General features: G+C 38.2%; 1 protein-coding gene across 1 annotated transcript in view; it reads left to right on the top strand.

Annotated features, from left to right (window-relative positions):
- Positions 1–25,815, top strand: part of cntfr (ciliary neurotrophic factor receptor) — a 257,452-nt gene that overhangs the window by 215,425 nt on the left and 16,212 nt on the right. The window contains exons 5-7 of the mRNA XM_083929421.1: positions 368–485; positions 2,632–2,798; positions 13,535–13,698. Of these exons, the coding sequence (XP_083785547.1) occupies positions 368–485; positions 2,632–2,798; positions 13,535–13,698 (449 nt within the window). The remainder of the gene's footprint in view (positions 1–367; positions 486–2,631; positions 2,799–13,534; positions 13,699–25,815) is intronic.

The raw sequence follows: 25,815 nt of genomic DNA, 5'->3' as shown, positions 1-25,815 counted from the left end.
ACTCCCAGTCTGAATCTAACTTTAATTTATTTATGAAAAATAAAAGATGAATTAAAAAACACACGAGCAATCACAACTAAACAAATTAAAAGCATATCTAATAAACCATAACCAGAGCCACAACATAATTGAAAGTGAGTAGCAGTGACGTTTGTATTGCACTATTTGATCAAGAATGAATTATTCAATAAGGAAATGTGTAATGAGGCACAGCTGCTTTGCATTTGATGAATATAATCTGTATTACTGTGATATCTCTCTGATATGTTTTTGTTTTCTCTCCATGTCTCTTTCTCAATATATGCAAGGTTCTTAATTATATACTGTACTCTCAACTGCCATGTCCTCGTTTTTATTCTCTCTGTAGTTCCTCCTCGGGAGCCTACAGTCACCTGTCGGTCCAACACCTACCCTAAAGGCTTTTACTGCAGCTGGCACCAACTGCACCCGACGTACATCCCCACTACTTTTGAAGTGGACGTACAGTAAGTGCATTTGTTATGTGTCTGGGTGCACCCTGTGGATTAACATGTTTAATTCATCTCTATATAGTTTACAATGTATGCAATGTATATTATATTTTTGAAACGTTGTCAGATTCAGTCACATTGTACTCACCAAGTAGTGCTGTAATCTAGGAACTGAGCAGTATAACAAAAATAATGTCTGACGGGACGAAATTTTTGTTACAAAAAGCAAGGGAGGTCAGAACTGTGACATAACATCATAGTTTTAATACACCAAAATTATTAAACACCTCTCTGCACCTGTCTTTTGGCATCCAGACATGTTTTAACAGTATGTAGACCTTAGATTGTCAAAATGCGAGTGTGTTTTTTTGAGTGTTTGATTTCCACATCACAGAGTCCCTCAGCCCACACCACAGCAGGTGGGTACTGCCTTCATTATTATTGTAACACCACATACATTGTTAAAATTCCTCTGAACAGAAAAAAACATCCATGATTTACTAAAGATAAAATTGTAATCGTGCTTTTAACCTACAAGCTAAAATAAAGTTGTAAAGGCATATTTAAGGGATAATGAACCAGTTTTCTACTCTCTCTCTCTCTTTCTACATTACAATGCCTGTGTGTATGAGGCTACTTTAAATACTTTTTGCTTATAAAAAGTATGATGGTACTTTAAAGTAGAAAACACACACGCATAGAAAATTTGAGGTACACCATCCTCTTTCTTTCTCACATCTGTCCTGGTTTCTCTTTACGGTTCAGCTCAGCTCAATGTCAGATCCGATCTTTATCGTCCCTCGAGGAGAAATTTGATTTGCAATAGAGGGCAAAAACACAGACACAACATACAAGATGACATTGGACAACCAAATTTAAAAAAAGATGTATCTGTTCATTAAAAGTATCAATGCGTTGGAATATGGCCCCTGATAAAGTGCTGCTGAGCAGTGCAGTCAGTGTTCAGTGCAAAATTAAGAACATTTATTGTCCTTGGAATAAAGGACAAGTTTAAAATATTGCTTTTTACCCTGGGGGGAGGAAGAATGGATTCCTCCAGTAGTGGGTGTTCAAAGCTGACCGCAAAACGTGTCTGTCATAGATATATTACATTATATTACATTTAATTAAGCTGACACTTTTATCTTAAGTGACTTCCAATAAGTGAAGATATGCAAAAGAAAGCTGAATAGACGGTTTTTGTTTTGCACTGTAGGGTTCCCATACCAAGAAATCTAACAAAAGGTCAAAAGGTACTCTATGTCCGCCTTGTATTGGACTATATATCAAAAGCATTCCATAGAACCATAGCTCCAGACCCACTCTCTTTGGTTCAGTAGTGATAAACCCATCTATTGACAACTATTTAGGACTAATGCGCTATGTAGCCTACCTTGGTGGCTAAAAGCTTTATTTTCCTATTTTGGAAATCAAAGGTTAATCCTTCGTTCTGGCAATGGCTCAGGGATCTGGAAAATAGATTACATTTGGAGGGATTGTGTTACAAGCTTGCCAACAAAGATGATACCTTCTGGAGAGTATGGCAAGTCCTTCTGACAAATGGTCGACTACCTTCGATATATCTCTTAAAGATCAGTCTTCCAGGGTGGCTGGTGGCTTAGTGGTTAGAGCAGTAAAGAGGCTCCACGTAAAGAGGCTTAAGGTCCTCAGGGCAGTGGCTGTGGGTTCAACTCCGACCTGCGGCCCTTAAATGCATGTCTCCCCCTCTCTCTCACCCCATTTCCTGTCTGGCCTATATAATAAAGGCTTAAAAAACTGCCAAAAAAATAAATAAATAAAAAACTCTAAGTATGCTGTATGTAAATAGAGCTTTCATTTAGCAAAGCTTGTAATATACTGGTGTTTACTAGTTACTTGTTATTTGTTATTTTTAATGTTTATTTATTGCTTTTTTTACTCTTCTGTCTCACTTGAATGTTAACTTTGCTTCTTTTGTTGTATCTGTTGTGCTTTTCAGTCCCATAATTATCCTTGACTGTATTTGTTTTATTTTTATGTTATTACTTTTATTTCATGCCATTTGGCCATGTTTTTCTTATTACTCACTTAATTTTATTTACTTATTCAAATCAATAAAAAATAGAATACAAATATTAAATCTCTATATCCTTGTACCTTTTTAACTCCCTCTCCTCTCCAGACATAACCAGCGTTCACTGGAGGTGCAGAAAGATCCGGACCACAAGAATCGCTGCCGTGTACGTTTTCCTGAGGTTTTCTCCAGCTTCCCTTACAAAGTGAACGTGACAGCAGTCAATGCCTTGGGGAAAGCCTCTACCATGATTTCTTTTGAAGAGTCCAGTATAGGTAAGATGCCGTGCCATATGCTATTATGTTGTGGTGTTGTATTAGATGTTTGTAAGGTTAACTTCTCCCTGTCCAAATATGATACAAAATGATACATGCACATGAGGGAGCACTTGTGATAAGGTAGCAATCTATAATAATTCAATAATTATTTAAAGGTCCCACATCATACTTCTATTATCTGTTTCTACTTAAACATGTTCACATGCTTTAATGTTCAAGAAACATGTTCTTTTTCCCATAGTGTCTGAATATACATGTATTCACCTTATATAGTCCTCCCCATATAGATTAGAATTATTTAGGCGCAGTTTCTGAATACTGTCTGTGTGCTTTTGTCTTTGCAACTTGAGAAAATAATAACAGAAAAATCACTTTGATTTAAAAAAAATGTTAAAAGAGGATTGATGCGGACATTTTGGATTCTAGAAATATTTCCTTCTAACTCATTCAGGCTGTGGAATATTAACGCTTTTCATTAAAGTTAGCAACAATGTTTTTTTTATTAAGTTCAGGGACACTAGGGCCCTTTACCCACAAAGATTGACAAATATTTGGCAACAAACATTGGACTAAAATGCAGAGTGTAAAAGCTGAAGGCATCTCTTTGAGGATTCCAAACCCCTGAGCAACGTTAATGCATTTGTTTGACCACGGACGACTGATTTCATTCTCTTCTGGTTCCCTTTGTTTTTTTTTTTTTGCACACTCACTCAGTAATGCTTGGTGCCAGAAAGACAAAGAAAACGGCAACATAAATGTCACCCAGCTGAAAGGAGAGTGCAGCTTCTTCTTTTTTTCCATAACCAAAAGCATAGTCCATTAGCAAGAAACCCACTGACTGTGCACCTCTGTCATTATCAAAGACACTACTGTAGATAATAAACACCCTCCCTCTGAACCTTTTCTACAGCAAACAGTATTTAATTGAGGCTTGGACGGGATGTGACAGTCACAAATCAAAGGTCTGGTTTCTCACTGAAAGTGCCAGATAACCCAAACTGCAGCTGCCTCATAAGAACATTTTAGTCATAGAATTAACCATAAAAGTTAGTTCCTTTACTGGCAAGGGCCTATTTTTTAAATTACAACCTTCATGGTAATGTGGTAAGTAGTTTTTTAAAGAAAAAAAGTAGTTTAGATTATGAAGTTTTTGTTCACTTAGGCTGCAGAAGGCTACATAATAACAGCAAGACTCTTAGAATTCATAAGCAACTCAGGGTGGAAAGCAGTGAAGAGGAGAAATTCATTTTAAAGAAGGAATGAGAAGTACTTTGGTAGATAAGGGAAGTGCCGCCAGCAGTCCTCAGCTCTGTAGTATTGCTTAGAGCGCGATATGGGTGTGCATAGCGCACAAACACACACAGACAGCAATGGGGCTGTGAGCGATTGTGTCGGTTAAGAGGGTGAGGTATTGAAAAATTGTGTGTGTGCATATGTGTGTGTGTCTGTCTGTCTTTCTGTGTGTACATAAGTAACCAAATGAGGCTGTGACATGCTCTGCCAAGCCCCGGACACAGGACTCATGAAAATGCTAATGCTAGCCGGATTAGCGCCTTGGCTGAGGAAATATCCCTCAACTATTGGTGATAGCAAAACACCCCACTGCTCCTTTCTTTCCCTCAGCTTTCTCTTTTATTCCTGCATGCCCTTCTTTTGACTTTGTTCTTATTTTCCCTGTGTTCTCTCCCATGTTTCTTCTTCCCCCCTCTCTTACATCAGCAAAAGCTTCTCAGATTAATGTAAAAATGCCATTTGTGTGAAAAATGTATCCCGTCCACACTATTATTGTCGGCCTGATTACTTCAAGTTTGCTTTTAAGCCTGAACGAGACTGAAATGTCTTCTTTTTTGTGTACAGCTTTGAGTTATATTGCCGCTAGCAATCAATAAAATTGTGTATTACCACCACTAGGACTGTCATTAGATTTTAGTTGACAATAGGGATAGCTTATTTTAAATCTGGTCTTGTGGAGTAGCCACATTTTTTCAAAACTGTAGATTCACTACTACTTGTCAACTCTACTACTAATTTCCTCCCTGCTCAGATCTCAAACACTTATCTGCTGTTGCTCGACAACACTACACACTGAGCTATTTCTTAAGTGGCCCACGCTACTCTTATAACATCCAACTATCCATCCAAATATTTTTTACACGAATTACCTAATTACAAAACCTGCACCGAGGTGAAAACTCCAGCATAACTCTCCCCAGAGCTGTCAAAACCACTGTTGCACCCATAGCGGAGGCTCTGCTATAAAACAAGAAACCCATTATCAGCACCTCTCTGTCATCATCTTTCTTCAGCAAGCAATAGATACATATCATCTCATATGAGCTAAAACAGAAGAACCAGCCCAGCAGGTTAGATTTTGTTTCCTATCATTGGAACCTTCTACCCTGGTAGACTTTTTATTTGCCTCAACCCAGCTGATGGAAACAATCCACTTTCTATTTTTTGCCATGTTTCTTACATTGGCTTTAAATTCTCCCCATTGTGAAATGGGAATTGTGAAATTTGACAATTATGCAAAATGATCGCGGTCAGCTAAGTTTCAAGGGTACTGGGTAGACTTGATGTACTCTGGCTGCAACAGGCTAAAGCTTTCTCCCTTTGCCTGTAATGCATTATTTGATCACTTGCTTTTTGTTTTGAACTGAACTGCTGAGGTCATTGACTGTCACAGAAACCTTCTTTTGTCATTCACACTTGCTGGAACACAAGACCAGCATGTTGCAAATGTATCCAATGGAGCCTCTGAATATAGATATTTTTCATTATATATATATATAAATTTTTAGTTGAAAGGCTGACAAGATACGAATGTATCAAAATTGGTGTAGTTGGGGTTCTTACCCTCTCCCTGTCTGTCGTCCTCTTTTTGTGACTTACACTGACCAAGTTTTTCACATTGCTTGCCCTGTCTCACCCCTCCTCTCCCTCCTCCCCTCATGTCCCCCTTGTTCCTGCATTGTTAAAAGTCTTTCTCATGCCATTCTAAGTTGTAAGCCACATTCATTACCAGGAACAACGAGGCAAATCGTAAATAAATAAAACAATTTCATGCTTCCTGGTGCACTTCTGCATTCTGAGTGGGGAGTATAAGACGATTTTCAACTGTCCTTGTTCATCCGACCAAGGCTGGGATGAAATTAGATGAGATTGTGTGTGTGTGTGTGTGTGTGTTCGTGTGTGTGTGGGTGTGTGTGTGTGTGTGTGTGTGTGTGTGTGTGTGTGTGTGTGTGTGTGTGTGTGTGTGTGTGTGTGTGTGTGTGTGTGTGTGTGTGTGTTCCCTCACATGTTCAGTCACAAAGAGAACCCTAAAGGAAGCTCCAAACTCATCAAATGATAACTTAAAGCTTTCTTGTGCCAAGATGATCAAACGATAACTGATCTTGTCTCAGTATGATGGCTTCTACAGTTAGTCTTTTTCTTACACATTTTTTGTCAACTCCAACATTAGCCCACCTGAGCATGATGAAGCACTACATTATTCATTCATTGTGATTAAAATGAATAATCTAATTTCAAAGGGAGAATGTAGCTGCAGTAGCTTTTCAACATCACCATTAAATCATCTGTCACTTTCATCCTTTCAATTAATATTTAAAAAAACTGAGTGCTTTTATTCAACTTTAATTTTGTGGTTACTTTGTGGTAGTTATGGGGGGGGGGGGGTAGAGGGGTAGAAGTGCATTAGAAGTGAAGTTAAGAGGTTAATGACAGCCAGTTCAAAATACAACCTGTTCAGATCCCTTGACCATTCCAATGGACATAACGTCTCTAGAAGGTCTAGACCCACATGCACAAACTTATTTGACTGGATGTCTTTAAGCCAATCAACGTTCCACATCATCTGACATGGATTGCAGTAAAGCCACACACCCTTTTTCCGTTATGCAAGGCACAATTTAATCTATTAATCATAACGTAAAAGTAAAGTAATAATATAGTAATGATAGTAATAATAAATTACATCATTTGTCTTGAAATTGTGACGTTGAGATGTTGTAATACTTATAAATGTCAAAAATGTATCGTATGAAATACTTTTCAAAAACAATCCGTCCATTGGAATGGACAGGGGATCTGAATGTCACTGGAAAAGAAATAGAGAAATGCATATTATCAATATTCCACTGAGGAGGCTTTGAGTGTACTGTTTTCTGAAAATACTTCAGAAATTGAGGCTATTCTAAAGAGTGTTTTTTGTTAAAATAAGGCAAATACTGTATATTGATATGAGTTAACCATTCATTAAAAACTCGTGTATTTTGTTGAAAAAAAAGGATATAGATGATTTTTCATTAATCATTTTGACATTCTCTGTCTACTGAAATGAGAGAAACAATAAAATATTATATAGTATTTAATCTTTTCTATTGCTAATTATTTATGAGTGCGTTTACCCAGGTGCTATTTACGGTAACATCTTTATTTTCTCTTAGATTACCACATCGGTAGCCCTGATTGCAGTTGCAAACCTATTTGTTATTCAAGACTATTTATTTAGCCAAACATAAACTTAACATCAGTTTGTTGTGATATTTTGCTGATGTTCAGACTTGGCTCTCTCCACAAGGGAGGTCAGAGATCAGCATTTACTACTAGAAAAGCACAACTAGAACTGACAGAGGTTTCGAGGCATATTTACTAAGAGATGAAGTAATTACTACCATGCACAAAACATAATAAGTACAACTGTCTCTTGGACAGCAGTAGCAGATTTCTTAACGTTGCAATTTCCATCTGAAAATCCCAAAGGCACAAGCATAGTCTCAAGTGCTGCAGATGTGCTTCAAATTAATAAACACTGCACAGTGGAGATCAGATTGTTATATTCCCATTGTAGCTAATTCTGGTGATGAAGGGTTGACAAGTGTAGTCATTGCGGGTATGGTATGATTCCCCGTAGTCTTGCGTTTTCAAGATATTATAACATATGCATTACTATCACTGTAATCTATAATTTCTTTTGAAATTGAGAAAACCTGACACATAACTTTCTGATGAGCTTTTTAAAATTCATATTTATTCTCTTTGCCTGTTATAGCTTTGAACAAATTAAGACAGCTGCCATGTGACGTATCACTTCCATTCATTTAATTATGAAGGCAGGATATGTCGTGTAATATTGTTTTAGTGAGTCCATGAGGAATCCAAATCAGCAGTTGATCCATTGTCATGCTTTACATATTAAACAATGAAAATGCGTATACATTAAATACATATCCATCTCATTTGCACTTTTTACACTCTTCACTTAAAGTTTAGTTGCAGTTATCTCCTTGATATTAAAAACACAGTTCCAACAATAATCTTGTCAATACATCCCACATCTGACCAGACTGGGACTGGTCCCAATACACATATTTTAATGTGCATTTTGCAGTTCTGCATTGGAAGAGCTGAAGTGAAACAGCCAAATTTTAAAACACTTCCTAAATTACACAAAAAGGTTTTTACTGTTGCTTGAGGTAGTTTTTGCCTTTGTGGAAAAGAGTGTATGCACTAAATGGGATATGGAAACACCTTCGCCGAATAAGTTCTGACGTAGCAAACTTAGCCTCACGTGTCAGCATCTTCTCAGATATTCCCATAACGTGTAATTCATGAAACATGGCCAATACTAGCTGACATGAATGAAAAGTTAAAACTTACCCAATTGAATCAAATTCCTGAAGACCTGTCTGCATTTTCTTGTTTAGATGCAGTTAGATAACCAAGGTGGCTTGTTTGGTTTCTGGTTGCAGCCATGCGTAGGACGAAACTATGCTGTAAATGAGTTATTTGCTCCAAACCAGTTGATGGAAACACGATGCATTCGCATATCTTTTTTGCCTTCAATTTGAACTCTTGTACTGTGTGTGGAGGAGCTGTTGTGCTGTACTTCCACAGCAACAGTCATTGAAAAAGGAGAGGGTGTTTTTCAGTCTATTTCTCCCTATTATTCCTATTTGATCAAGTACACTGTTAGATACTCTCATCCAGCACCTGTAAAACGACTAATAGATTCTACTTTTTTGTGTGTTGTTTCTTTTTGAAAATCCCATTTATTTGACAGGAGATGTGGTTTAGTGTGAGGAGCTACAGTCTTTTTTTTCTTTTTTTTCATGCAGTCACACCTGCATGCATTAAGTGAGCTGAATAGATGACGATAATGATTTTAGAAACACTACAATTAGACGTTCAAAGAATGTACTCAGGCATACATTGGTACATCTGCATGCATATTTAGCTTTTGAAGATCTTTTTGGTTTTAATGCTTTATTGCTGTGTGGTCTAAGACACCAGGACAGCTTTTAAGCAACACTTTTTCCGTAGGAAAGAAAAGACTAGCCACTCTACCTCTTTTGTTCCATATTCAGCAGATATTAAAGATAATGGTCTCGCAAGTAACCGTTTAAAAAAGGAAGATTAGACTTTTATGTCACAGTATACCTGTTCACTTGCGTCACCAGCAAAGGGAAAGAACAGGCTGCAGCCAGTGACTGTTGCAATATGAGACTTATAGGAAGAAAGAGGAACTGTAATGTGGACGCAAATTCGAATGAACAGAGCCAAGGGAGGCATGACAGACACTTTTAGGCCAAGCACAGACAGGCAAAACAATGGGGTTTCATGAGATTATACCCTTATGATTACACATAATTTTCTTTCTTTCTTTTTACTTTCTTTTTTTCAACCAATCCTATGTCGCTGAATCTTTTAATATTTGCCCCCACTTTAGGAGTTATATCTCTATCTACTGCAGACTAAGCCATACTCTGTATGTGTGGCATGTTTCTTTTTCTTCCTTGTATTAACATCGCCTTAATACACAACCTTTTATTTTCTAGAATGTACTCATCAGTTGTTGTCATCAGTTGTGAATGTGCACGACAAAGATAGCTTATGTCTATCTACCTGCGATATTACTTTAACTTTTATGGACACTGTGAAAGTCCTCAAGACCTTAAAGGGATAGTTCAGATATTCTGAATTGGGGTTGTATGAGGCAGTTATCCGTAGTCAGCGTGTTACTTAAAGTAGATGCAGTCGCTATGCCCCCAGTTTTCGAGAAGCACGCAGGAGGACAGTCATGGAAGCTAAACCATGTACTGCTCTGGATGGGGGCAGCAGCTGAATGCATTTTAACCACCTAAAAAAGACCCACCTAAAAACAATCAATATTAGTTTAAGTTTACCTCACCATCAAACAGCACTGTTTAAGTTTATGCTCTCTGCTCTCATCAAAGCCACCAGACTCCACAAGAAACAGAAATCCACTCCAAGAAACACAAAATTTACCTTGCAGAATACGGGAGTTGCTGGTCTACCGCTGACTCGATCGGTTATTGTGCTTGTTAGTTTTGTTAGTTCCTAACCCTTTAAAACGCCAAAGTGCCACTAAAGTTCCACAGAGCACAAACTAACTAAACCGATCACCATCTACTGATTATGGAAAAGTTCCTTATACAAACCACTTTGTACCACAAAAAAATCGAAATGATTCCTTTGATCTGTTATTCACTCGCAAAACTTTAAACTGAAACACCAAAATGGCCTGTGAAAAAGATCATTTTGAAATTATAAGTAAGGGTTTATTAGAAAAATATCATTTTGGTTTCACTCTGCAGTTAAACATCTCTCTACCGACCCTCCGGCGTCCAGGCCTGTTTTAGCTGTAGCAGATCTTACAGACTCAAAATTTGTGGATGGAGAGCCAGCGAGTTTGTCTCTGCAGGTTCTCTTTGATATTCCCACATCACAGTGTCCCACCGCTCACACCACAGCATGTGGACTCTGCCTTCATTAATATTGTAACACCAATATTATTTTGTTTGAATAATAATGAGCAGTGGGATAGAGAGAAGTATAGATGAAGAGGACCATAGAGAGATTAACAGTAAGAGTATCCAGTGTTTTTACTGTCCAGGTCAGCCATTCAACAGGTGGCGCTATTTTAATTTCTAGTATGAGTATCAGTTTCACATTTCGCTAATTAAAAAAAAAAATCATGTCTTGGGAGCTCTGTTGGTAGTTACCAGCATCTGGCTTTTATCTAAACAAATTGCAAGATTTAAAAGTGTTTTTAGCCTACAAGCTAAAACAAAGTTGTAAATGTGCAGTTTGCAACCAAGCTAAAAAAAATGTAATTAGAAAACTCCTTTAAGCAATAACATTTAAGCGTGGGTGTTTGCATAATGTTAGCAAGTGAGCGGGAGAGAGAGAGAGAAGGAGAGCAAGCGTGTGATTGTGAGTATGATGTTGGCAGTAACATTATAGCTGTCAACATCTCTGGACCCAAGCCAAGTTCTCTTGGCTACCTTGACTTGTCTCACCTGCTGATTAAAGTGAAGAGAGTTAGTCCAAGTGAGTTACTCGGTCAAATATGGTCATATAGCATATACCCCTGTGAAATGTCAAGAAGGAATACATTTTATTTTTTAATGGATACCACCCAAGCCTAGTAATAATAGTAGTGTATTCTCAGGCTCCAGGTGCCCCCCCACAGGTCATCAGAGGGATGTGTTCATTACTCATGCAACACAAAGCTCATATTCTTTGTTTCAAGTCAGATGAATACTTTAAAAGCCTTTGGGACACCCCACCCATACAGATTTCTCTCTGTTTTGTTCCGTCCTTACACATGTTCTCTTCTGTTATGTACTGTTGGACAAAGCGGATGTGGACAAAGGAGCTCAATTTCTGCTCTCTGGTCCCCACTGACTACACTTTAGTTTAACTCTGCCTATATGCACTTTTCTTTCTTTCTTTCTTTCTTCCCTTCTCCTTTTCATCTTCTTACACATTTACTTGGAGAAAGGTCACAATGAGATTATCATCTCTTTCTCAAGGGAGAAACCTATTTGCTTTTATCTGTCGCGTATCATTGCCATCAGTCTTTCATATTTGTAATCATCCATTCTTTGAAGGTCATACTACCTATCTCTGTCTGTATTTACCTGTGCTGTCTCTTTTACATAGTATTCTACATCTATGTTACGCATTTTACCAAAATTGATTTCATCCTCTGATACTCTATCTCTATCTGTGTTATCAGACATCCATGCTCTTTCTGCTGCCATCCATTCCCCATTGTAATGTCATATGTGTATCCTTCTGAGAAAAGGTTTGGCAGACCAGTGTGTTCCCAAGTGAGAGTGATCCAACAAAGACTGGGTCATTCAATATCTTCTGAAAAGTGTTGAAATCTCTCAATCTCTGAATGAGTCTTTCTCAGACAGGTATTCAGAAACACTACATTAATATGTGCCTTTTCACCAGGGACTCATATCCTGCCTCTCAACAGTCTGTCAAACTTTCTCAGCTTCTGTCTTTGTCCTCACTGCTTTCACTGACTATTAATTATCAAATGACATCCTCATCCTCCCTTGGACTATTAATTGTTCCATTAGAGTACACGGTGACCTTAAGAAAATACAATAATGATAATGATAATGATGATAGGACCCCTTAGTCATTAAAAGGAGACTTCTTGGAAGAAGCCAAGTTGCAAGTACAGAGACCCCTTCTTAAACACTGCTCAAAAAATAAAGGGGACACCCAAAAGGGAAGACGTAAACATAAATGAATTAAATATTACAGTTGAAAATCTTTATTCATTACATTGTGGGATGTATTGAGAAGAAAAACATAAGAATTTAAAGTGAGGATCAGCAGTGCGTGCGGCCTCCACAAGCCTGTATGCATTTAAAAGTGTGATTGACTTGAAATTGCATTGTTATAATTAGGTTTATAAATAATTTTTTAAATGCATGTTATTATTATTATTATATTACTGTATTATTATTATTATTATTATTATTATTATTATTATTATTATTATTATTATTATTATTATTATTATTATTATTATTATCATTATTAAGAAAGTGAAAAATGGTAGTAAACAGGAACAGCTCTGTCCCAGGGTGATAAAACTCCCATTTCAGAGCAGCCAGGGAAATTATCCATTTTCTGTTCTACAACTGACAACACTACAAGAGAATAAAGGGTCATTTGGGTATTAAAAAACAAAAACAAACTGAAACAGGAGCAGCTCCAGACTTTAGACTTTATGACATCACAAGTTTGAGACTTGAGAGTAGCTCATGTTCACACATATTGATTGAACGTTCCAACACCATGGACTTAATGTATCAGAATTCTTAGTTTTGGTTGTTCCACCACAAAAGTCCTTAAGATAGTCAGAGTAAAGCTTCAAAAACTCAAAAACCTTCACATCCTTATCTTTCATTTGGCCTTCTACCCCCTCATGATTCTGTCAAATATTTGAATTCTCAAGCTAAAGGCGTATCTCATTAACATATTATGTTGTGGGCTTGAATGACCCTGTGCGGATGTCAGCGTCCCATGCACCGAGTGGAACGGGGGTGCGGTGACAATTTAAATTTGTTAAACTTTGACCTGAGCTGTCCTGACCAATGATTGAACTGAGAGATGGACGAAAAGATGTTTCTCAATTTCCAGAACTGTACAGTAACAGTAACAGAAAAAAAACATTTAATTGGAAAATTATCAGCATGCAGATACAGCCGTCAGGTTAGTCAAAAAAACACTCTGAGATGTAGGTATCTACTGCTAGCATCATTAACATGGTACATAATGTGGCGTTGTGCGAAAACAACAGTTCCAAAGTGTTATATTTTGCTCAGACCTTTATCTGAACTTACTGTGTTAAATCAGCAGGGTGCCTCTTTAACAATTTTTTCTTATCAACCCCACAGTTAAACCAGACCCCCCAGAGCGAGTGACAGCGACCCCAATCCGTTTCAACGCCCGGAGACTGGAGGTGTCCTGGCACAGCCCCGCCACCTGGCCCGACATCGACAACTTCCCTCTAAAATACTTCCTTCGATACCGACCACTCATCCGGGAGCAGTGGCAGCATGTGAGTAGCCCTGCTGTGTTTGTGTGTGAGTGTGTGTGTGTGTGTGTGTGTGTGTGTGTGTGTGTGTGTGTGTGTGTGTGTGTGTGTGTGTGTGTGTGTGTGTGTGTGTGTGTGTGTGTGTGTGTGTGTGTGTGTGTGTGTTTGTGTTTTTGAAGTCATGATTCAACACATATAACTCCAGCAGTGAAAGCTGAACACATGGACATTAATCACACATTGTTAAAAGAAACTCATCAGCAGCATTGCTTGTTCTGAAATCTGGCCGACACATGTAATGACTAAGCCATAAGCCAAAAGTAAAGGGAGTTATAGATGATCAAGGGTGTTTGTCCAGATACAACTCCATTACCAAAAGCTTTAAGTCAACATTGAGAACACCTGTTAGATTATGATTCATTATTTGGTATTTGAAAACCTCTGGCGAGCACAGATTTCTTTTCTGGAAGTGCTGTTCTAAAGAAAAAGACTGGCCTTCCTCCATTTTGAAGATTGAGTTTCACCTCATTGCAAAAGTATTTCTCGAAAGGAAATGGTAAATTTTTTAGAAGCAGGAATGATTGACTTTTAACAATGACACTTTTACCAAGCAACCATAGCTTATTGTACTCTTTTTAGTAAACTATAGTAATAAAGGGATTTTTTTTTTTGGCAATAGAGAAAAGAAATAAAAATGCTTGGTCCAGAAAGATGCCTCTGAGAGCACTTAGAAGTGAAATAGTCCAACCTACAGACGTTTGAGTTTGATCCCTAGTCAGACAGACATAATCGCTCAGCTTCTTTGGTGTATGTTACTGTATCTGACTGTTTCTTGTGGGTTTCGTTCCCTCAGGGCTTTGTATAGTAAAAGCATATGTGTCCACTATAAGATTCCTGGGATGAAAGCTCCCTCTTCGAAGGTCTAACATTGCAGCGTTATTATTGTGCCTGTCAATGGTTCGCAAAGGTGTTGTTCCAAGAACTTGGGTTACGTACTCTTGCATGGAAACACACACATATGAATTATAGACCAATACACGTTCTCTTTTTCAGCAAGTGTCTCTGTCTCTGTCATTACCTCGCTATGTCGATTTTTTTCCTCATCTGTTCCTCCCATCTTTCTTTTTACTATAACAGCAGTTCACTTTCTTTGGATAGAACCATTGTTCAGAAGTTTATGTGGTGTTTTATATATATATATATCAGTGTGTTATTTTCACTTATTTCAGACAAAGCTGAACTAAAGATGAGTAAACTCTTAAGACATCCTTGATTTTAATTATCCCCCTAATTAGGCTGCTTTCATACCCTTAATGATTTCAAGTTAAGGAATTAGCTGGTTCCTGTTTCTCAAATTTGAATATTTCCCCAGTTTTATACTATTGACCACTGAAAATGTCAAAAAACACAATATTTTTCACAGACTGTCTGAATATATGTGTATTCACCTTCTATATGAAACTTATGACACATGTTTCAGTGCCTGTCTCTTTAAGCCCCCCCAACCAATCTGCTCTGATTGCACATTCAATCTCTCTCTGTCTCCTTCTTACTCTTGTTCAGTTGGAATGAAGAAAGTTATAATAACGCCTCAGATCTTTGTGGTATAAATTGATGATTAAATCTGACACACACTCTCACTTCCCCTCCTCGCCCTCAACACTAATAAATCAATATTTGAACTGGTGCATAAAGTTTAAGGAGGGAAACCTTAAGTCAATATTTAGATGGGGTAAGAACACATAATTTGAAAATTATATAAACACAGTTGATGACAGCTGAAAAACCGCAGGGTTTTTGGCTCTTGCAGTGTTCTTTGATGAATGTCTCTATGGTCATGTTTTTAATTTTTGTAGCAGTAAGTGTGGTTTTCAGAAGGGGGAATTCTGAACCACCTCTGAACTTGTGAACATTTTATTGTTGCACTTATGCCCCTGTTAGTAGGTGTCAGTTAGCATTGTTGGCGGTGTTCTCGGTCTTACAGAGAGTCTGCAGTCAATGTCAGACCACTGAACTGAAAACAAAATGGCAATTTAGTCTGATTATCAGACGACGAAAATTCTTCTTCTTTTTGGCCATCCCCATATTTCTTGTTGGAAAGGGAAAAAAATTAAAAATGCTCAATAACCAAGTAGTATCGGAAAACTTCTCCTGTCATTACCTACTTTGAATCCTTTTTAAACCCAGATTTAGGAAAAAAAAAAAGACTGTTTGAATGGTTTTGATCACAGCCAATCACTGCAAGCGATTTAATGTTAATGTGGGACTGGCCCATTTTACCGCAGCAGCTAAACACATGCAGTCTGTGGTGTGGGGAAGTTGAGCCCAAATAATATTTAATTGTACAATTTTTGTACAGTTGTTTATTACATATTTAAAACAATAGAATTTGTCATTTAACACCACTGTATGCTTCAATTTACATGATGGTATCGAATCAAGTAGAAAAAAGGGTTAGGGGTTATGAAGCACTCTATTAGTATCAGTATTACTTTAAGGGTAATGGTATTAGTACTGGTAGTGCCATTCGGTAGTGCCACCCAGCATACCATTGCAGTTTTCATACATAAATAAAGGGTGATCATTGCTGCATATACTGCATATTGTACATTTAATGACTGCAGTAGCACACTGTTGTGGAAAAAACATTTCGGTTTAAAGCTATCAAGCCATGACATAAATCATTAAGTGAAGTTAAATGAGGTTGCCAGAATAAGATACACTGTTTATTGGCCCCATATAAACTTCATTAATTACAGCCTCAGAAGTTGAATACTAATTGAAGTGGTTAGTATAGCCTTGGAATTTACCTTTTCATGTGGTTAGACAGCAGAGCTGGGTGAGACTGACTTTCACATGTAACATTTTGAAATGTGTTTTGAGTCAGAAATGAAAGCGGTGGTGTGATCAGATTGATCTTCAGAGGAAACCATCCATCCTGCTGAGGAATGAAGGGACGACTGGCCTGGATACTTAGAGTGATGGAGATTCACACAGAAGTAGGAAAATGAGGAAAAGTTTTAGAGTAGAGATGAATGGAGTACATCAGAGAAGGAGAGAAATGTGAATGTATAGCAGACTCTGGCAGATACAGTAAAGAGAAGGATGTAGCATATATAAGTGAGATAGACATTAATAGAAAGCATTTGGACTTAAGTTATCGAGTAACAAAGGGAATTGAATTCTTGACATACATATCTCGGCATGAGTGACAAAGAATGGGATTGAGAAAAGGAAAATGAGATGTAATAGGACCACCTTATTTCATTATAAAAATTGAAAGAAGATGGATGATGGATGAGAGAGGTATGGAAGGGAAAAGAGAAATTATCATATGGAGAGGAGCATGATTAAAAATTGTACAGAGCATCGTCACCCTTTAAATGGATGGATAAATGGATGAAAGCACGAGAGACGAGGAGAAAAAGAGAACACTAGAGGCTACTTTAAAGGTGAAGGTAATAAGCTATCAGTTACAAGGTGTTTCAAGTTATAGGACAATAGATTGATGGTTCAAGGGAAGAAAAGAGGGAGGACTGACAAAAACTTCTGGAATATGTTAAGCCATAAAGTTGTGGGTGAAACACATTAAGGGAACGGAATTTGCACTTAAACTCATACATGGCCATTACAATAGTGCAGTTTAGTCTTTAACCTGTACATAACTGACACAATCTCCAATTCAGTTGGTTCTTACTTTCTGTATTGGTTATTGGTATGATCTCCTTAGGCTGGTATGGAAACTGTTAAGATTGATCTTGGTGCAACTGGGGGAAGCTCAGTTTTAGGACATAAAAGGCAACATGACTTTGACATCTTGAAGTTGTGTCTAGATGATACCCCAGGTTTGCGATATCTCTCGAGATGGTTAAGGTTAGGCATTGACCTCAAATGGTTAAGGTTAGGATAAGTTGTCCAGCCGTGATGTGGTTGAAGTTAGGCATTGCTGGTTAAGGTTAGGCATATTTCTTGAATGGTTAAGGTTAGGATAGGTCATTGGGCAACAAGATTGTTAAGGTTAGGCATTAAAGACTAAGGTTAGACATAGATAGTTAAGATTAGGCATTGACTTTGAATGGTTAAGGTTGAGATAGGCTGTCGGGCAGTGAGTCTCGCCAGAGAGTTTGTGTGTTTCACAAATCTAGGGTAACCACCTAGACACTACTGCATTTTGACGTTCATTGCTTGGTGACATACACTTAGTGATTCACCATAGTCTTATTTCCAACATGCGTCAAAGGTCCAGAAAATTGTCAATTTAATCATATTTCCTCCTCAGAATCTTTGCCATCATAACTACTTATATCTTTAGTCGTCTGTGCACTACAGACTTCACTTGATGCCAAGCAAATGATGCAATATCACATGCTCCTGCCCAGGTTTTGCATTTAAGTGAGTAATCAAAAAGGCTAATTTGGTCCTTGGATTACCATGATCATCCACTCCATAAAGATGACGAGCTTTTTCCGCTAGGCTGTAGCTTCAAAGAGTCATAACATAACATGTTGGCCTGTCTCTTGTAATTCAGTAAAAAAAAAAAAAAAAACACACACATCACATGATGTCAGTCATGTGATGTAACTAGAATGTCAGTTCATTATCACACAAAATAATTGCCACGTGAAAATACATTTGCATTCTTGTAAATGTTCAGTGAATTGTTCTGTTTCCCATGGCCTTGTGTTGATTCCATCCCACCCTCACGCTCCCTTCACTGAGACATGAACTCTAACTCTCACCGCAATTAAAGCAATGGTCCAGTAACTGTGATAAGAATAATTTCAGATTGCTCAATATTCTCTATGTGGTATGAAACTGCATCTGCTGTGCTGTAATTGCCCTTTGGGGATGATGCTGAACTCAACTGAAAACTCTCACGTTTCAATGCAGACAGTCTCATGCAAGAAAACACCCATATACGAGCAGAAATGAACACATGCACAAACTGTTGTCTATACACTCTAAATGCTGGTATGCATAAAAACCCAAGTGCACACAAACACACAATTCTTGTTCTTTTAATTATAAAGATTAATATGCAGGAACATGATATTCAAGTACTCTAACATGCATACAGTATGCATGGCTGTACATGCGGAAACAAGGAACATACAGATTATCCATATTATGTTAACAGACATTCAGCACATACATGTCCTAAAAGTCAATTAAAACGTATTAAAAATACAACAGTCTGCAAATACAACTACTGACCTGATTTCTATGAAACTTGGTGGAAAGGTATAGCATCGACCAGAGAACCCATTCAATTTTGGAGGGCATCCGGATAACAGGCGGATATGCAAATTATTTCCCACTTTTGTCAATAAAGAGACAGCACAACATGTCATAAACCACACCGCCTGAGGAAAAAACAATTTCCGTAATATGCAATTGAGGGCTGAAATGTTGACAAAATGCCTGCAGCTAGCTAAAAACATTAGATTTAAGCATGTCAAAGGTTTATTGTTTTTCAACATCCTATGTATACCAGAGAGGACAATTTAGCTGTTAGTTAGCTAAGGCACATGCAAACATTGTACTGCATTTCTGGTGTAACCATATTCCACCGTGACAAAAGTTGCATACTGCCAAAATGCTTTTAGCTGAACTTATAGATTTATTATAAAAAAGACATTTGGATATCCGACTTAGTGAAAATGCTTACTGCACACATAACGTTACACAGGCATATTGAGTGTCGGGATCTCATAGTTTCCCTCTCTTCCTGCTGATAACTCATGTCTCATTGCCTGCCTCTTCTCTGTTTTTTATTTTATTTTGGTGGCTTATAAAAACTTAGTTATGGGTTCTTTACCCTGCCACTAGTGCATCCCACCAGACGGCAGCTTTTAGGCATTTTTCTACCATTGGCTGGCAGACAGAATTGACAAGCAGCCACCTTCGGGCAATACAAAGTCAAAGGAGAGCAACGAATTATTTTCCATCCGTTTTTGGCCAGAGTGCGTTGTCTCTATATGGAGATAGGCCATGGCCTTGCCGGAGATCAAGCTCCCTTTAGCTCTTTTTTGTTGTTAAGATACTAGCACTAATTTTTGGAAAAGTATTGAAGCTTGATTTGTATTGGAAATACTGAAATAATTTTACTACGCTAGAAGATTAGTCAGTTGTTTTAAGAGAACAAGACTTCAAAGGCTAAAATTGACTCTATGTTTGAGATTATATTTTTCTCCGAGCACGCACTCACCCACACTGTAAATCGTCAATGTCCACCCACAGGCTGTCCATTTACCGTCACACCCACACAAGCTGTATGTGCATACGTGACATAGAGCAGATAGCATTGCAGTGTTTATGATGTAAGAGAGACAAATCCTAACAGAAACAGAGGGACACAATTAATGAAGCGACAGTAGCCGAGAGGGGAATCTTCAGTTTGTGTCCGCTTAGCCTTTCATTCATGCATTCATCCCACATTTTTCTTTTTTGTCCTTTTGCCTGACATTCTGCATCTCCATTCTCCCATGCATCTCACTCGTACATACCCCCCTCCACCTCCCTTTCTTTGTCGCTTTTTTTACCTCTACAATTATCCTCATTTCTCTCTTTCCCTTCGTTCTCCTCTCTCCTCATGTCTTCGTCAATATTGGTTCACTTTCCATCACTTTTTTCTTTACTTTCTTTCTGCTTTTCCATGTAATAATGGTCTTTGTATGTTTGCCAAAAGTCACTCTCCTGCTGCAAGCACTTAAATTAATCAATAGTGACTCAGGAGGTGTGTTTAAAGTCGATTCATGTTATGTGTGTGTTATGTGTGTTATGTGTTATATGTGTTATGTACATTTATTACATGTACATGTATTGTACATGCGTGTGCCTGTGTACTTTTCTGTGCATGCTCCTTTTTTCCTGATTTTGTACATTTTTCATACTTGTGTGTGTGTGTGTGTGTGTGTGTGAGTGTGTGTGTGTGTGTGTGTGTGTGTGTGTGTTGGATAACAATTTGCATATGTACTGTGTGTTTTTGTGTGTAACATTATTATCATGGCGAAGGAAACGCAGAGATTGACAATGAATAACTTGACATTTAGCGGCATGAAAGCTAAACAGTGGCCCTGTTTCCTTCCTGTTCATCTTATTCTCTCCCCCTCTCACCTTTTCACCTTCCCATCCATTTTTACACCTTTTCACTCTCTCAGCAGTTCACGGTTTTACCATCACCCACCCATTCATCCATTCATCCTACCTTACTAAGCAAGCTATCTAACCATCCATCCCTCAAGACATCCGTTTGTATCTATGGGTGCACATGATAAATGTTAAGACCTTGTTTGGGAAAAACATCTCATCTAAAGGACACTGCCACAGACAGATCATTTATCATATCTTTGTAACACACACACGCTCACACACACACACAAACACACACACAGAGAGAGAGAGAGAGAGAGAGAGAGAGGACAGTTTCAGCCCTGTCACATGTGAAAGCCATCATCATTTAGCTCTACTGTCAAAATGCATTAAAGTTGAATAGTATGCTTTACATTATATACACACACTGAGCTACATACTGTGGATCTGTTATGAGCTTTTGCCATAATTTTGACACAATCTAATAAAAATATACAGTACATCCTTTTATATAAATCAGATTTTTGCTCTCATTGTATTAGCCAAAATGGCTAAGACAGTAGAAGAAAATATAGAAAAACAGAGACAGAAAGCAACAACGTCATGGAGGGAGTTGCTTTTTCTGTTAAACACTTATTTAAAGAGGTGTCATCCAGGTCACCCGTGAGAGAAAGAGTTTGTGTGTGTTTTCAAAGTTGCAGTTGGGATATATAAGTGTTATCTATTTGTGGTGTTTTGGAGGTATTTCTGTGTGAGGGTGAATGAAGATGAATGGGGCCAGTGCCCTCTCCCTGCCTCTATTGATTTCTCTATCACCATGTCAATCCTTGGGCTCTCATACACACTCTCATCTGCTCTGGGGCTTGTGTCTCATGGCCGATAGTTCAGATAGAATGGACATTGCAGTCACTTTTGACAATTTGACTGAAGAGCTTTTAAAACTGTCCCAACAAACCTAATCATGTAGCATGTGTTTACTGGATTGAAGGTTTAAGTACTTTCCTAGTATTTATATAGAACCTCGACCTGCTTTATTAAGAAGACGAAAGGAAAATAGTGGCTGCCTGGATGTGGAAAATCGGCATTGGTCATTCTAAAAAGTAGTGTGTCTAAGAAAAACTACCATTATTAGTTGTCTTAAACCTGCCCAAAGTGCATCCAAAAGTAACACTTCTCACATTTGTTGAAGCGTTTTTTTGCCCAAAGGCAACAACTTGGGATGAGCAGCACCGCTCTCTTCGGATAGCTATGGTTCAGCTGGCCTACAGCAGTTTCACCACTTATAGTGTTGTGTCAACTTCAGCTTTTATCATGCATCAACCTGTGGGCAGCAACACGAGGGGGGGATTTAAAAATTTCCATCTGGTGATTTGAGTGAAAGACTGATGATTCAATTTGAGGCTTTCTGACAAATGATTGAAATAAGAGGCGGTCTTAGAGAGTGATGATTAGGTTTCTCTGCAGCACTACACATTATAGAATGATCACTGTGCTGTAGCTAGATGTTTGGATTGGATTTCATTGGATTTCATTCCCTCTAATTGTTTTTTTTCTTCCTTAGTTGTTACACTTCTACAGAAGCCCTGAAAGGCAAGGTAAAAAAAAATTGTTTTTCGGGCATTGTTGGCCAAATCTTAAGTTTATCTCCTACATGGGAGCTATTAACTTGTACGTAGGTGTTAATTATCTCCTACCTACCTAAATTAGGCTTTTTTAAGGGAAAGAAAGCCATGGTGAATGAAGTGCCTGACGCATGATATAAAGGGACTGTAGATCTCATGTTTCTATTCTTAAATCACCTGTCAGCCATCTGCTACAATTAAAACACACAGAATTCCTGTGAAACAGCCATGTCCAGATGCATCAGACCATACGAATAATGTCCAGGTGTGTATTTGTGTGCTGTCTTGCTATTTGTTGTTACATTTATTTTACGTATGGCATTTCTTTCACATCCAGGTGCATCATATGCACATTAGGTAGGTTTATGCTGCTTGCATCCTGATCATGTCTTCCATCGTCGTGAATATTAAGTAGCCATGTGAGACATGCAGTCTCTTCACAATATGATTTCATCAGACTATATATCTACACTGCTTAACCCACGTCGGCATCTATGCACAGTACAGTTCTGTTTTACAAACATTTACAGTTCACTTCTAAGGTAAAACATTTTGTTTATGCTGCATTTTGCTGAACTTTCACTTCCCTTTGTATCGTGAGCCAGGTACTTCATTCAGCACGGCCTTCTTACCCTCAAAACAACCTAATTAGGCCTTAAATATTATCTCCTACATAGGAGATTATTAACCTCTACATATGACTTCATATTTTCTACATAGGAGGTACTTAATTCCTACGTAAGACTGTGAATGTTCTCATTTGTCCAGGTCATCATTATCCTCATAGCAATTTCAGTCAAAAGCAACTGGACTTGGTTATTTGTCTAGGAAGACGTTTCACCTCTCATCCAAGAGGCTTCATCAGTTCATGTACGCATCTGACCAGGCTGGGACTGGTCCAACTAACTGGTGTGGAACAACTGTTCACAAATGGCCCAATGTGACTCCAACGACTGTCGTCAAGGCTCAATAGAGCACTAACGAAGCCGAAACCAACTTCCCACCAACGACTGCAACTCTAACGACAGTCGTTGGCACTTGGAGCACAAAGGGTTTCAGTGACATCATCGCCCTTGTGAGAGGTTAAATACCTGGATCTCCACACTAGTTAGTTGGACCAGTCCCAGCCTGGTCAGATGCATACATGAACTGATGAAGCCTCTTGTATGAAAGGTGAAACGTCTTCCTAGACAAATAACCATGTCCAGTTGCTTTTGACTGAAATTGCTTTGAGGTTAATTCCTACGTGCAAGATAATATCTCCTATGTAGGAGTTAAATGTAGGTTGTGGCAAACAATGCCCGAAATGAAAGAAAAATTCACCTTTAACGTAAAGTCAACACAGCATAATCTTCAAAACTTTGTATTATTTGGCAAAAATCTCAGAACTAAAAAACTCTCAGTCCAAGTCTAATCAAGTGATCCGAAACCAATCTGTCCATCAAATTTCACAGAATGTATTCATTTCACACAGCCAGCCAAGTAAACACATACTTTCTTTTAAACTTCATTGCCATATCATAAATTGAAGCATTGAAAGGGTGATAGTACCTCAGGCTGAGTCGTGGTAGAGGGTGACATCTACTGGAAATACTCTGTTTGGTTTAGGCGAGTGGCGCCTAGGTAGAGCGTGCAGGAGGCAGGACATGAAGCGGAATACACTGCGGTCTCATAGCCAATTCGCCATTTGGCTATGGACAAACCGAGTCTCTTGCTGTTCTTTTAATTTGTCTGATGAGTTTGACAATTTTGTTGGTTTCTTCACGTTAATAGCTCTTCTTCTTCCCTTTTGGATGATTTCAAACCATCAGTTATTCCGAATTCCCCTGACATGACCTGCTCCTCTCACACATGGGCTCAATCTGACATTATACAGAGTGGTCCAACTGATTCCAAACATTTGTATTGTCACATACAGCTCCTCTAGGTAATGTCTAGATAAATTCAGGGTTGCAGTGCATGTGTGAAAGGGGCTCAAGTTTGTGTTGCATGAGTGCGTGCAAGTGGGTTAATGTGAGATTTTGAAAAAATTTTACAAGGTTCTCAGCATAAAGAATACAGTCCATTTACAGTACCATTATTTGCTACATAAATCAATGAAAAAGAAACAAAAATCATCCATCCAAACATGCTTTATCTATACTCACTTACCCTGTCAGTGTCTCATTCGGTTGAGGCCTATCCCAACTGAATTTTATATTTCATGACATTTTGGACATGACAGCATTAACCAGAGTTAATCTTGAGACATCTTCACCGCCATGTTGTCAAAACTGCTTTTTAAGGGTTCAAGGTTTAGTTCAGGATTTTCAGTCGGCTAGGGGGTTTAGCTTCCTTTAACAGTAATTGCTGCTATGGCGATTGGGGCTTCAAAGAGAGAAATACTGTCTGAGAAATTACCCCTGAACCTGGAGTTTCTGTGTGTGTGTGTGCTCTCAAATGGGAGGAGTGTGTGGTGGAAAAATAGGAGCTGTCAGTCAACCTAATGAGACCAACCTTCTCAGTGCACACACATACACACACACAGCGCCATCGGGCCAGTGGAAGTGCCATATAATTGGGTTTCCTTTCCAGGACAACAGACATGCTCACTGGATTAGATCTGACCACCGACGCCAATTCTCTCCATGTCTCCATCTCTCTGCTTTTCCTTCTTTCCTTTTGCATTCTCTGACTTTTTCTTTTTTGCATCTCTCTGTTTCTGTTTCTTTTCTCAACTTCTTCATTTTCCATATTCTTCTGTCTGTCTACGCTTCTCTTTCTTTATATAAGTTTCCTCTTTTCTTCCCACTGTTCTGCCTATCTCATTGTCCTTTCCATCTCTGACATACATGTATGGTGTTAAATCTTATAGCATATGTGTCTAAAGATGATATATATATATATATAACAAAATATATGTTGCCAAGTATAATCCCTAATGCAAATTATGATTTAACTATTTAATTTAATTTTACTGGATTTATTGGATCCCTACCCTTGATGGTAATCACAAGGGTCAGCTGGAGTTCCTTCCTTACTTTTAATTTTTACAAGATCACAGTAAATGTATATTTGTTGGACATAGGATTAGATTAAACTTTATTGATCCCAGTGGGGAAGTTATCTGTTTTTTTGCAATAGTAAACACAAGTACGAAATAGAATAACGATTAAAAAAGGCACAAAAAAGAGGTTTGTATTGTAGTGGTTATGAGTGGGTATGAGGCGAGAAAGTAGGAGACGAAATATGAGGAGGGACATGGAGATTGCAAAAGGATGTGTGAAGAGTAAAGGGTCACTTATTTTTCTTTTCACAGTTCCTTATGCAATCCCTGAGGAATGTTCACATCTCCTCTCTCTGCACATCTCATTGTCTGGATTTGTGTAGAGGCTCAACCAGCTTATGATAGCTGCTGTTATTTCTTTATTTTAACCTTGAAATTGAT

This window comes from Echiichthys vipera (assembly GCF_963691815.1).
Source record: "Echiichthys vipera genome assembly, chromosome: 16".
Lineage (NCBI taxonomy): Eukaryota > Metazoa > Chordata > Actinopteri > Perciformes > Trachinidae > Echiichthys > Echiichthys vipera.
The sequence above is the reverse complement of the archived record's forward strand: the minus strand, read 5'-3'. Positions and strand labels throughout refer to the sequence as shown.